The sequence below is a fragment of the Phyllopteryx taeniolatus genome, chromosome 20 (genome assembly GCF_024500385.1).
Source record: "Phyllopteryx taeniolatus isolate TA_2022b chromosome 20, UOR_Ptae_1.2, whole genome shotgun sequence".
Classification (NCBI taxonomy): Eukaryota; Metazoa; Chordata; class Actinopteri; order Syngnathiformes; family Syngnathidae; genus Phyllopteryx; species Phyllopteryx taeniolatus.
The window spans coordinates 6,762,800-6,776,708 of NC_084521.1; the positions used below are offsets into that span (position 1 = coordinate 6,762,800).

The 13,909-nt window shown below is 42.8% G+C and overlaps 1 protein-coding gene across 1 annotated transcript in view; it reads left to right on the plus strand.

Moving 5' to 3' along the window:
• Window positions 1-1,561: 1,561 nt before the first annotated feature.
• Window positions 1,562-13,909, plus strand: part of dipk2ab (divergent protein kinase domain 2Ab) — a 29,280-nt gene continuing 16,932 nt past the window's right edge. Inside the window, exons 1-2 of the mRNA XM_061758408.1 lie at window positions 1,562-2,349; window positions 10,254-11,131. Coding sequence (XP_061614392.1) covers window positions 10,478-11,131 — 654 coding nt within the window. The 5' untranslated portion in view covers window positions 1,562-2,349; window positions 10,254-10,477. The remainder of the gene's footprint in view (window positions 2,350-10,253; window positions 11,132-13,909) is intronic.

Below are 13,909 nucleotides of genomic sequence, written 5' to 3' on the forward strand. Positions count from 1 at the left end.
CCAGCGTAATGGCCTTTGTGGTTGCACGTTTGCTAATGAGGCAGCAGCAGAGTGGGGAGATGCACTTGGCCCAGGTAATTTGCAACGGACAAGGGTCACCACTTCTTTTCCACCCATATGAAATATCACTCCTGCATTCAAATAGATTACAAGTAGATATACTGTATTTTACGTCCCCAACCAAACTACTATATACAATTTTACATATGATCCCTTGAAAACATTTGTATCTGTCCCTCTTAAAACGATAAAACATGTCTTTTTCCTATCATTATTTTGGGGGCACAAAACAGCATGTTATTGTAGAATTACTTCAGGCACTTTCATCTCTCCGGCGGTGCATTGCAATCCAACATTAATGACTACTTTCTCCCGAATCTCATTATGGGAATTTGGTATGTAAATTTGAGAAAAATATCTCGAGGGAACACCTAATTTCCACACAAAAATAAAATAAAATAATTGAATTCAGCCGTGAACTAAATGGAATAGATATATGCAATAAATATATTTTTTAAAATGGTCATTGTCATCAAATTATCATACCCTCCACGATATGATCATTGTTAAACCACTAACGTTGGCTTCTTCATTGCACATGTACTGCAATCTTTATATCTTAGTGCCCCAACATCAACAAGAAGTCTCACATTATGAAAATAAGTTAACAGTCAGTGGTACTTACCATGTAAAATTGTTTTTTGTTTTTTTTTGTCGTTTCGTCAATACCTGCAGTTTGGATTTCCACTTGGTAAGTTGGGTTAGCTAATAACTGTCAAATTGTTTACAGCGAGCAACACTCGACTCTTTGGGGTACAATTAAAACTTTTTAGGGGATTCTCAATTATATTATTCACTTCCGCATCATTTTGTGCTGCGTTCTGTGTTCCTCGGAATTCTCATAATAAATTTATTTCGGTTGTCCCTATAAATTGGTGGGGGGAAAAAAATCGGCGGCTGGTTAGAGCGTCAGCCTCACAGTTCTGAGGACCCGGGTTTTCTCCGGGGACTCCGGTTTCCTCCACACATCCCAAAAACATGCATTAATTGGAGACTCTAAATTGCCCGTAGGTGTGCATGTGAGTGCTGGTTGTTTGAGTGCCGACTGGTTGTTTGTTTGTATGTGCCCAGCGATTGGCTGGCAACCAGTTCAGGGTGTACCCCGCCTCCTGCCCGATGACAGCTGGGATAGGCTCCAGCACCCCCGCGACCCTAGTGAGGAGAAGCGGCTCAGAAAATGGATGGATGGATGGGAAAAAATCCCCAACTAAACAAACGGGCCTACAAGTGGCTTCTCCCTTTCGACCACGAGATGGGGATGACTGCAAACAAATTCACGACGGCGTTCAAACATTGACCCCACCGCAGTTAAGCCGGAAATATCGACTCAATGTCCTATTTGGTGGGAGTGAGCCGGCCATTAGCGGTTAATTAATCAATTAGTCATCCGGCTAATGTGAATTGTGTTTGGCATGTGCGCTATTTCGCTGATTACGATAGTAATAACATCGTCTCCATGATAAAGGAGCCCAATTAACGAGGTATTGTCTCGGCTACACAAACGAGTCCCTTGCTTATTATTGGTGCGTTTGGTTCTGGTTTCTTTATGGGCCATGAGATCGAAAAGCGATTATTTTCGACCAAAATGGGGCATATAATTTTAAACATATTTTAACCAATACCATAAAATAATCAATTTATCTCAGCTATGTTACTTGGAAGTGGGCGAAATGTGGCATTTTAGGCAAACTTTGCACTTTGGGGGGCGGCGTTCCGTTCCCGTCGAGACAAACGTTGGAAGCGTCGCCTTGGCAACGCGAACGTAAAGCGACTGCGGCGGTCGTAAAACGCCTGCTGTTGAAAAAGCGTCGAAAGAAAACCCATTGTGGTTGTAGACTAGCGGAGTAGTGATCCGCTACTCAGGCGAGAAGAGCGAAGAAGCCGCACGTTTCTCGCCCCCATAAAAGCACTCATGCTACGCGGACACACATGGACGCCAACGCGCCACATTAGTGCGCGGCTCTTTTGTGAGGAGGACGCCAGAGGGGCCGGTATACGAAGAGTTAAGATTCGACATCCCAACTGTTTATCTCGGCGGCTAGCAGGCTAGCTGGCTACCTGCACGGGCAGCGGCTACTGGGAACAGAGGAGAAGCTCGCGTGTCGTGTTCGATGGGAACCGACTTTGTAGAAACTGCCTTTTTTTTGTCGCTGTTTTATTTTATTTTTTGTTGCCTTTTTGTAACCCTAATTACTCCACGCATCAACTTTGAAGAATGACAGAGTGAGAGCCGAGCGTCTTCAGTTATTCTTTCTCCACTTAAACCAGAAAGAGGGAAAAGTCACACAGGTTTGTTGGCTTGGCTTCAACTTGACTTTTGCAGTGTAAGACCATTTCGACTTTAGTGTTGTTTATGCCTTTAAGTGAATGTGTAATTTTTCTTTTTTTTTTCTTTTACACGAGGCTTCGCGTGACACTTTTGTTGCATTTTTTTTCTGATGGAACGAGCAGATAAAAACATTTCTTCTCTTATCAGATGCCCTCATCCTCTCTGATTGGTGACAGGACGGGTAACTTTACCACTAAAAGAACTGTTTGATGTTTTGCAGCAAAACAAGTATTTTGTGAGTCATCTGAAGCCCATCACTTGGAATTGGCAAAACTTGCATGAAATGGGTAGAACCATCTGGTTGTCATGCATTTGGAGACAGGGTGTTTTCACTGCAAAGCAAATCAATTGATAACCAAAATATATATATATATTTTTTTCAGTGCAATGCCCACATAAGGCATTTGGCATATGGTTCCCTCAATGGACCCGAATTTACTTAAAATACAGTACATCAAGTGTTGCCATAACATTGAAATCTAATGTATTTATGTTAATCAAAATATCCCATCGATAAAATAGCTTGCAACATTTTACTCTGTCAGTGTCATTTTGGGCCCTGACCCCAGGTTTGGCAAACTCTTCTTGAAAATAACCTGTTACTATTTTAAAACACGCTTGCCTAAATCATTTGCATTAATTTGCTTTGTGTTTGCATGACTCGGGTTGCTTGTTTGTTAGAAAAATGTGTCAGGATTTGAAATGAAACAAGACCTTTTTGCACACAAATCAAACTTCCGTGCTACCTGCAACAATCCCTGTGTTTGTTACCCCATAATGGAGCTTAATTTCTAATGAAGGCTCACATGGTTTCCCTCAAATGAGAATATTTGTGGTGACTGTTGGTCAGGACTCAGGTGGTGGGGGTGCCTTGTAATTGTAGCCTCAAAGATGTACCAGGAATAACACACACTTTGGTTTGTGACCTGAAGCCGAATTAGAAGTGTGTAAAAATGTGTCTAATGAATCAATGAACAGCTGGACTGTATGAACAATTTGTCACCAGTGTCTGGGAGATTTCATAATCACCTGGTTTGTCTGGTTCATCTGCGTCATTGACAAAATAACACTGTAGATACATGTTGGATTCTTTTTATTATTTAACAACTTTGGCCGCTCGTTGGAACTCAGGCCTAAGACTAAATGATTCTATATTACGGATGCTGCTTGTTTGATTTGGGTGAGCCTTTAAACATTAGGTAGGTCTTTTTAAAATCAATCAGAATAAGCACCCAGACCTCGAAACATTCGAGCGCATTATAAACACGAGATCCTCAAAAACAAATAGATCCATGGGTTAGTAATGTCAATGTGAGACAAGGGGAACTGCTGTTGGTGTCTTTTTTTTTATTTTTTAAAAAGACGACTTAATGTTCTTCTAGGAGAGTTTAACGCTACTGTTGTTAGGGTCCTCTCATTGCCGGCTGCCTATGCTCTTTCTACTATTAATTTATTTTTATTTATTTTGTCTTGCGATCAAACATTGACTCCCCCGGTCGATAACCTTGGCAACTGGAGCCTTGCATCGCAATGACAGCCGGGGTGGGAAAGTGGAAGCCTCATCTGAGCTTTCCGCTAAAGCTGCCAGCAAACAGTGTTAAATGGTTTTGTTTTTCTGTGTGTGGGCTTTGAGATTTAAGTTATATTCTGTACTCAGGTCCCTTTAAGGTGTGTTGATACAAAAACTAATTACTAAAAACTGGTTCAGATGACCGTGTTGTCAAATGAAGTTGCAAAAATGAAAACACTGTACATGCGGTCCTCTGTTTATGACAAAGCTTTATTCCAAAGGCGGTGATTTAACCTGAATATGTACACAAGTAGGATATGTACACAAGTAAGATTATGCTCTATCACAAATGTATGTATGTTTGCTAACTCAGGAGTAAAGTCATAGTTACAGTATTTTTTTATGACAAATACTTCTGAGCCATAAATATAAAACAAATGAGTAATAATGTACAAAGGTAACTAAGTGGGCTGAGATATTCTTACACATGCTGTGCAAAGTAGTTCATTATGTGCTGCTGTTAATGTTAGAACATCGTATTTCGTCAACAAAAGACCACTTCTATTATGCATGCGAGGCCAGTAGTTGGCGATCGTTATTTTGTCAAACTCTACTGCCTCTTCGGAAAAGCAGATCTCCCAATCTTCACACCACCTTCCTCTACCTTTGTGGAAAACATCATCTGGTTAAAGTCCAGATGAAAAGGTGCTTTCTTTCTAACATGGGAAAAGACAGCACCGTTTAAAATGAATTCAGCTCTACCTTTTCTGACTGACATCATCGCGCGTCGGCGTGTTTTGCTGACGTACCGGTAAATCTCTAGCGTGAATATTCCTGCCATAAAATATTATGGGTAACAAATGTTTTTTTTCCACAAAGGTTGGTCAGGAGTAACCTATGTTTAAGGTTGCAGAGAGGAACATTTTTAGACTGCGAAAAGCCTTTCCTCCAAGTATTTCTGGATCATCTTGTAGACAAAACCTACTTTTAAGTACCATTCGTTGAAATGTTTTTTTTTTTTTTTTTTAATTTAATTTTCTCTCCATTTAAAATGCGGGCACTGCATCATTTACAGCAGTGCCCGCAACAGAGTCAGCCGGCACCAGGGGTTGAATGCATGGTTAAGGCTTTATTAAGCGCCAGCACTGCACGCCAGTGTCGACTTCAAAATAAAAGCCTAAAATGGCATTGATGTCCAATGTAGTAATATATATATATATATATATATATATATATATATATATATATAGCTTTTATTTTGAAGTTGGACCTCTCTGCATGTTGGCAGAGAGGTGGCGTGTCACGGTAAAACACTATTAACAATTGTAGCGGCTGCCTTGACTTCAACTTTTCGCCTGGTCTGACCGCAATGAAAAAACCTCGGGAGTCAGAGAGAGTGAAATCACAACTGTGTGACCGTGCACGACTGACCAATGGTCAAGCAGAACAATGGAGATGTACCGCCCTCGACAATTCAGTACATTGATGACCGGGATTTTCCATTGAAAAGTCGGTTCTTGCAGCCTAATGTTATTGCCTTCGATGCATAAACTGTATTTGCTTCCATTTGTGATTGCACTTTGTAAACGCACATTTATTCAGTTAGCCCTTGCTAAAGTAGAATATTTTTTTTTAATTATCTATTTATTCTTATTCATTTTGAACTGAAAACTTGTTTAAAAAGTAGTGCAATCAAAATAAAGATTTTTCCCTAACATGAGGAATAAGCGTGATTATTATTTTGGCCATAATCGTGCAGCCCTAGTCAGTACTGTCATAAACAGAGGACCTCTGTAATATGTGTGGCAGGCCAGTATTTGGCAGTCATCACTTTGTCAAGACAAACAACTGCTTTTTTCCTCCCTGACAAAACCATTAGTTTTTTTGTGTACCATTTGTTGGTGGCTCTGCTGGATGCACTGTAATTAATTTAGACGTCACTGGTGAAATGTCCCAATCGATTTTTAATGTCAAGTCAAGCGTTAACACTTATTAAAAACCTCTCCCCTCAGAACTATTTTTAAAGGTTGGCATTTTCAGGCTCATGTAAACTTCCATTAAGTATACAGGTTCATGGTTTACGACGATTTTGAGGTTACAAACTGTGCGCAATAAACTAGTTTGTAAGAATACATCATATTGTTGTGTTTTTCATACAAATATATACTGTAATTATGGCTTTATCACTGTGTTAGCAAAGGTTGGTGATGGACTATGTAGCGTTGTCCATCACGTTCCAGCATCCTACAAATTCGGGATGCGTTGCCGCCTGTAATCTGTATCACCAAATGTGAATAATTTTTTTCCATTTGTCCGAAAAAGACACAAAAATGTGTCGCAGAAAAACTGATTGAGAATTACAGACTTTTGCAGATCAATGTCAGGAGTTTGTTTTGGGGACTATCAAATATCAAAGTGTCTGATTTGTTTTCCCTAATGTCAATACACCCTGCCTTATTTAGTGAGCCCAACTGTTAACCTAACAAGTGTATGAGGTTATGAATACAGATGACGATTTTACGTTTTATAGACTGAAACGTGTAATGACTTAATTTTGACTATTGCTATTGTGCCCACGTTTAGGCATAATAAAAGTTCACTTCAGGTGCCATGAAGAGAATTGGTTTATCCCGCGGTATCCGAGCCCTTTTAATATCTTAATCTCAATCCAGCTTTACTCGACGAACAACGGAAAAGATTATCCCTAGAGAAAATTCCCTATCTTATCTGTTTTATCCTGTCAAACCCTGACGCTGAAGACGAGTTGAAATATTAGAATATTACAGCGTCATCCGCCACCCATCGCAACCTTGTCATTCTGTTTTAAGTCAACACGAGGCCGAGCTATCTCTTCGTCGTGCCCCTGTTCTCTCCCGGTAATGAGGCAGTTTGCAGCTCTTAGCATCTGCCCCAACTTGAAACTTGCATTTTGCACGCAAGGTTCATTTCCTATGCATGAGGAGTGGGGCGCCCTTTGATTTGCTCTCCTTTCTTTGTCTCTCTCGTGCTCACTGGAGAAAGAGAGCGAGAGTGCTGAAAAAGTTTCTCCCCCCCACTTTATGTAATTTGTTGCTTATGCTAAACAGGGTTTTCCGCTCAGTTTTGTGTATCCCTCCTTGTCCCTTTTGAGCGGAGTGCCGAAGGAGACAAGGCGCCGCCGGGGTGGGACGCAAGATTGGGGCTAATTTCACACTGTGGGCACAATGGGGCTCGGCCACAACGTTAAATTATATTGGGCTCCGCTTTCTATTCTGTTGGGCAACATCTGGTGGAGAATACAGAGCGCCTGGGTTCCATTTAGAGCTTTAAGCGGCCTTTACCCTTGTCAAGAACCAGAGGGGCCACCTTGCCAATGGGAACTTTAAAGAATCAAAGATCTATGTGCACCGTGAGCCTTGATTGCGCACTGTAAAAGAGAGTGATGAGTTCATGGCTTTGCAGGTTTACAAATTCAGAAGCAGCAGCAGTAGAAGTGTAATTACCGGGGAATAATATCCACATTATGAGTTGCCATTTACAGGCTTGCACTAAGGCTTGAATGTTTTGCACTATTGTGCACATCACAGCAGCAGACTGGTCGATTTCTCTTGTATTCACGCTGGCTTTGTGTTATTAAGAAAAGGCCAGCAATGGTTTATTCATGCATGTATTTTGGCCAGTACTTACACCTCGATTTGCCTCTCGTTAACAGACACAAAAACGGCTGCATGCACGTTATCCTTTCGCTGCGCCAATTAACATGGCCATTGACATAATCCAGGTAACGCTCCGTGGGTAATTGAGGCCTAACACTTGCTCTCTTGTGAGACTGCAAGTCACTATGTGGCTTATTAGCCGCCTGCCTGCGCATCTCGTTACTCCGCCGTGTCCGGCTCTCATCCTGGGGCTTGTTCAAGCTCGTCGAGGAGGTGAGCGACTTCTACCCACAACCCCCTCTTCCTTCCCTTGAACCCCCTCTTCCCTCCCTTGTGCCCCTTGCTGATCCTAGTTAAATCTCATATCTACTCCTAAATTCTGCGCTGCCATGTTGGTACCCTAAATGCCTGGGTCAGAAGCTAAATGGCTTTTGAGTCTATCTTACAGCGACGTAATAATCATTTTTTTACCCTCGAGCTAGTCTCTTCCTCACTACTAGTAGTGAAATGTAAAATCTATCCTTTCTGAGTCTGTATCAATGTTTTATTGTTGTCTGACTTCTTGTTCTAATTTTCGCTCGATCAATTAATCTTCCTTTCCCAACTGAATACGATTATCTTGGAGAAATAGATTTTTTTTGGGGGGGGACGCCATCAAATTATCGTGTTGGCTTTTTAGCGCAGGCTGAACGGGCACTGCTCCTGAGAGGTTGTTCTGTTTATTGTTCATTCCTCACGGTAGAGACATTTTGTGGACGTCAGCGTGATGCTGAGGTGCAATTTTTTTTTTTTATTTTTTTTTGTTTTTTTTGTTTTAGCTTCTGCAGTGAAATGCAGTTTTCAGACTTAAAAAGCCTGAAGGATTGCCTTGTACTTTTCCACCTCCGACATAACTCACAGTATTGTGGCTCTGACATTGTATACTAAATGTGCCCTCAATATTATTGACTCGTAAAGCCCTAAAAGTGGTGATGTTTTTTTATGATTTCATAAATCAGTGAATGTCATCCGGATTTGGCAGATCACCATTCAGACTTTCCATCTTGTTTATGATACATTATACGCTCACCGGGTTTTTACGGTGAGAGAAGACAGACAGCATGCATAAATCTTGTTTCCTCTTTTTACAAAAAAAAATGTAGTGCAGCTGTCTCTACTTCCTCTTAATTGGATTCGGTCTATTTCTAGTGGGATTGGCCAAGGTAGGCTCAGACGGCGGTGGGTGCAGTTTCTTATCGGAGGCTCGACAGCTGCTCCAGTCCCTGCTCTCAGTCATTGGCCACCTCGAGCTCTGTGTCGCGATCTCGCATCTCGGCCGCTCGGCTTAAAGGCTGAACACAAGGAATCCATCAGCGCAAGCCACACTAATCTGCCTGCTCGTTAGCCGCGCCTTCTCTCTCGTCAGCTGTCCTAATAGGCATGTCCGAATGAGCTCTAATTGAAGACTGCTCATTTTTTATGTCTGGGCTCATTGTGTTTCTTGTAGCATCTTAAAGCTCAAAAGCTGATTGGGAGTCTAACAAGATTTGGTCTCGTCCCTGATCCCAGATTGTTTGGTCTTTGTTCCGTGTGTGATTCTTGACACGACCCTTTTTGCCGTCTCTGGCAAGTTTATGCCTGACGGCAAATTCATCCATCCATTTTCTGAGCCGCTTCTCCTCACTAGGGCCGCGGGCGTGCTGGAGTCTATCCCAGCTATCATCGGGCAGGAGGCGGGGTACACCCTGAACTGGTTGCCAGCCAATCGCTGGGCACACACAAACAAACAACCATTCACACTCACAGTCACACCTACGGGCAATTTAGAGTTGTCAATTAACCTACCATGCATGTTTTTGGGATGTGGGAGGAAACCGGAGTGCCCGGAAAAAACACACGCAGGCACGGGGAGAACATGCAAACCCCACACAGGCGGGGACGGGGATTGAACCCGGGTCCTCAGAACTGAGGCAGACGCTCTAACCAGTCGTCAACCGTGCCGCCCAGTTACAGTACATGATGATCATTAATGTGCTATGCTCAAAAATTTGAACTTGACACGGAGCAGAAAGTGGAGGAAAGCAGTTATTCTTCTAAAAATGAATTATATTTATTTTATTTTTTGTTTTTTCTCTTTTGGAAACACAATCAGCCATGAGCGTGAGGGCTTCAACAATGGTCATTTTTCAAAGAATATCACAAACAAAAGCGGGCTACCTTTGATCAAATATTGAACTCTGCTCTTTTCTCATTGCAACGAGAGAGAGTTCCATTTGTAAAGGTAGGAGTAGGGAAGTGATACAACCGCAGCATGAGGAGGCAGTGCAGCACGTTTGATTTTCAATAGTGCGGAAAGGTGTTTTACTCTTAATTTGATGCCTGACTTTATATCCCCACCATTTCCTTTCTTTTATTTCTCTTTTTATTGCAAGTGTACATACAATGATTTTCCTAGAGAGAAAATGTTCCAACAGGTGCTGGCAGCTTTATAGCATTGCCCATGGGCCATCTCATCTATGGACATAAGTACAAAAAGCTCTCAGATGACCCAAAACAATTTGTTTGACAATTTCTTATTCTCAGAAATGCGCCTCTTTCAAGGTATCGCACATAAAGTTTTTAAGCTCAAGTAGTCTTTTTCTTGTTTGTCATGAACAAAATGGATAAAGTTCCGTGAATTTATTTTCTACTGTGACCTGGTCTAATGAGTTTCCCGCTCTTTCTTCTTATTCACTGACAGGCTTGCTGGCTGAAGGTCACCCATAAACAGGAAGCCTGGTTGAACATGACTCACCAGCCTCTGCCAGCGACTGCCAACCTTGCCCCAGCTATTTGCTCTAGATGCCAACCTGATGCACCATGACGGAGAGGCATTGAAGTCAACTCTCTGACAACCATCTGGATACCTCTCGATCCGACAGATCCCTCAAGACCACCCTTTCCCTGCCTCGTCCTTTCCCCACCATGCTGCGCTTCCTTCCTCTCAAACTTGGCCGCCTGTATCGCTGTCTGAAGCTCCTGTTTGTGGTGGGACTGTTTGTCATCTTGCTGATGAACACCCACAACCTGTTTGCCTCGTTTCAAAAGAACGAGCTCACGGACCGACGCTTCATCAACCTTAACAAGTGTCCCGCCTGCTTTGGCACGAGTTGGTGCCGCAAGTTCATGAACGGCCAGGTTTCGTTTGAGACTTGGGGGCGCCTGCGCTTTCTCGACATCTTCAACGTCAAGAATGTTTATTTCGCCCAGTACGGGGAGCCCAGGGAGGGCACGCGTCGCATCGTATTGAAGCGGCTCGGCTCCAACCAGGAACTGGCCGAGATAGACCAGAAGATCTGCAAGAGGGCCACGGGCAGGCCGCGCTGCGATCTTATCCAAGCGATGTACAAAACTGAATTTGCCAGGATCAATGGCGACGTTCGTCTACTTACTCCAGAGGTGGTGCAGGGCTGGTCAGATCTGGTACACTGCCCCTCTCAGCGGCTGCTGGACCGTGTGGTTCGACGGTATGCTGAGACCAAAGACTCTGGGAGCTTCCTTCTCAAGAACCTTAAGGACACTGAGAGAATGCAGCTGCTCATGACCTTGGCATTCAACCCAGAGCCACTTGTCCTGCAGGTATAGTTTGTTAGGAGGTTACGGCTTCATTACTATCCACAACAGTGTTGGGGCATTGGCCAAGGAAAGCCCAATTACATTTTGTTATGCCTTTGTCCAGCGTGAAATACATTTTCCTTCATTTCGCTATCAACAACTTAATGACAAAATTCAGATGGAGGCGGTAAGGTGAAGGTGTACAAGGTGGTGCTGATCCAAATCAGTTTTTAAAAATTGTTTTTTTGTCCCTGGTGGCCTGGGGGATCTGCGCTCTACTGAGTGCCATTATAGGTGTTCAAATGTTCTTAATTCCTGCGAGGTTCCTCTTTGACTGTTATTCCCATTAACTCTTGAAGGCTGAGCCATGGCACCAGGTGTTTTAAAATAATGTCATTCTTCTGGGTTACCTTTGCATAATGACACTGATACCAATCGAGTAAAGCCCTTTTAATAATTGACAGGGTAGGAATTCCTCTGCCCCCCCCACTGTCCGACCTCACAAGGACCTACAGTATGTTTCTCTTCTAGAGGATGGTTTTGAGAGCTGTGGCCTCCCGAAAGATGAGAGGTTTTTGCTGGTGGCAATACTGCATATTTAACACTATATGTAGGGCATATTTGAATTATTCAAGATTGCATCTGTAAATGTTCCAAGTTGTTTTTAATTTTAATACATCTCTGTCCAGTCGGCTTGGAGTAAAGTATATCACAGGCCTGCAAAGTGTTGTCTAGTTTATTTTAGCTTTATAATAAGAATGCAACTTATTAGGGAGGGTTTTTGCATGTTGATAGAGAATTACAAGAATATTCAGCTGTAACTTGCAAGGTATGCATGCGCTGAAAGAAAACTGAAGTGCTCACAGGCTGACTGAAGGCCTTGACTATAAGTCGTGTAGGTGTTGGGAGTGTGCATGTGGTGCTGCAGTCTTTTAAAACGCATCAAGAAAAACGAGACTTCTCCACTGTTTGTTGCCCCTTGAATGCAAATGCTAAGAACATTTTTAAGTTTGCCTTGATTCGTGTGAGATGTCAGTGTATGTAGACTAGCAACACACCCTTTATAACAGGATATGCATCTCAGGAAAATCGGGTGATTTTTATTTTTTAAGTTAATTTATTTATTTTTACTGTGTGAGACCCTACCCTTGCCGAGGAAAAAAATCTGCAAGTGTGTATTTACTGCTCTCATCGTGTGACGTAGTCGAGATGACAAAGCTTGATTTGGGCCCGATTTTCGATGTGTGCACCCTGCTTAGTGACACCTGATGAGATTTGTGAGTGAGTCCTTATTCAGATCTTAGTCTGATTCTGGTTCCTCATAGCGTATGCTCAGTCTGTGTACCAGTTATGGTCTACCTTCCATACCAGGTCTCTATTCTGTCATTCTGAGTGCCACAAAGGCTCCACTCGGTCATAGAAGCATCTCCCACCACTGCCGCTACTTCCGCCTCCCTCTGTGATTTACAAGCATCAAATCAATTTCAATTTCAATCTGCCATTGACTGTGTCTCAACAGAACAACAATGGTCACAGCCCGTGTAGACATTCAATAACTTGCGGTGTGACCTACAACCCTCGCCCGCTTTTTACTCATGGAGGCAGACGCCTCCAGGCATTCCAAGAGACAAAAAGCGAGATCAGCTTTTATGTCCAGTAGATCCATAACGCCTGATTAACCTCGTGTGGTCACTTGCCCTCCCTCTTCTGTCTCTTCTCTTGGTCTTTCCGCCTGTCTTCTGTTTCTGTCAGCATATTAATATATGCTCCACAAACTCTGGATTATTCCATCACCGTGGCCTCTTGCCATTCTACCCCTAGCCAAAGGCTGTGCGATTCAGACCCACAAACGGAATGCTAAAGACTTCTCACACACCACCGTGCGACACTTTCCCGTCGTCCGCATCGCCCTACTCTTTGCTCTTCACAGCCTTTTCCTTTTGCGCATGGCTCATCCAAACCCATTCTCGTCTGTGCTTATTAGAAAACACCTTTGGGTCACATGGACGTGCAGAACCGAGGTAGCAGATGGTTTCCATCAATTAAATATTGTGAAATTTGTCAGGAATTTCACCAATTCTGATGCTATGTTGGCCTCACTGGTCAAAAAAGACCAAAAGACCCTATGTGCAAGCTTGGGCAGCAGTAGACCATGACGAATTAATGGGCCCTATAGAGATTGAACATACTGTAGGACAGCACCTTGATGTCTGTCATTTTTTTCCAGACGTTACAGTCGATGTGTGTAGACTGGATTTTAACAGAAGATAAAGGAACAAGTATAGAGTTTAATGAAATCGTATTCCCACAGCTTTAATTTGCCTCGTTGCAATCTTCTGAAAGTTTTGAAGGCCTTCATCCTAAGATTAATAATTTTCAGATTCACCATCTTTAGTACATTTTCCTATTGTCATTGTTTGGCTGTGCATCTCTTTCCTCTGGCTTTATTCAGTTGATTAATGTGCGTAACATTTCTACTGTCTGCTCAGTGAGCCGAGCGTTGTCTCTCTCACTCTCAGAATGGCTTGTGTTTTTGCTCTCTTGAAGCCACTGGCAGTAAATCGGCCCTGTTTCACTGAGACACCAGACCTTCTTTGTCAGTGAGAAACAATCTGCTGTGCTGTTTTGGCTCAGGCCAACAATGGCTCGTTTCTCTCTGTTGTTGTGCAGTACATGATTCTTACACAAACAAAGCCCCCTTCCTCTGTCACGTGGAAGACCATTTGGCCATAGGGAATAAATATTTTTAGATGACAAAAAATGACCACGGTGAAATACAAAAGCCTTGTGCAGTGCTCTTCT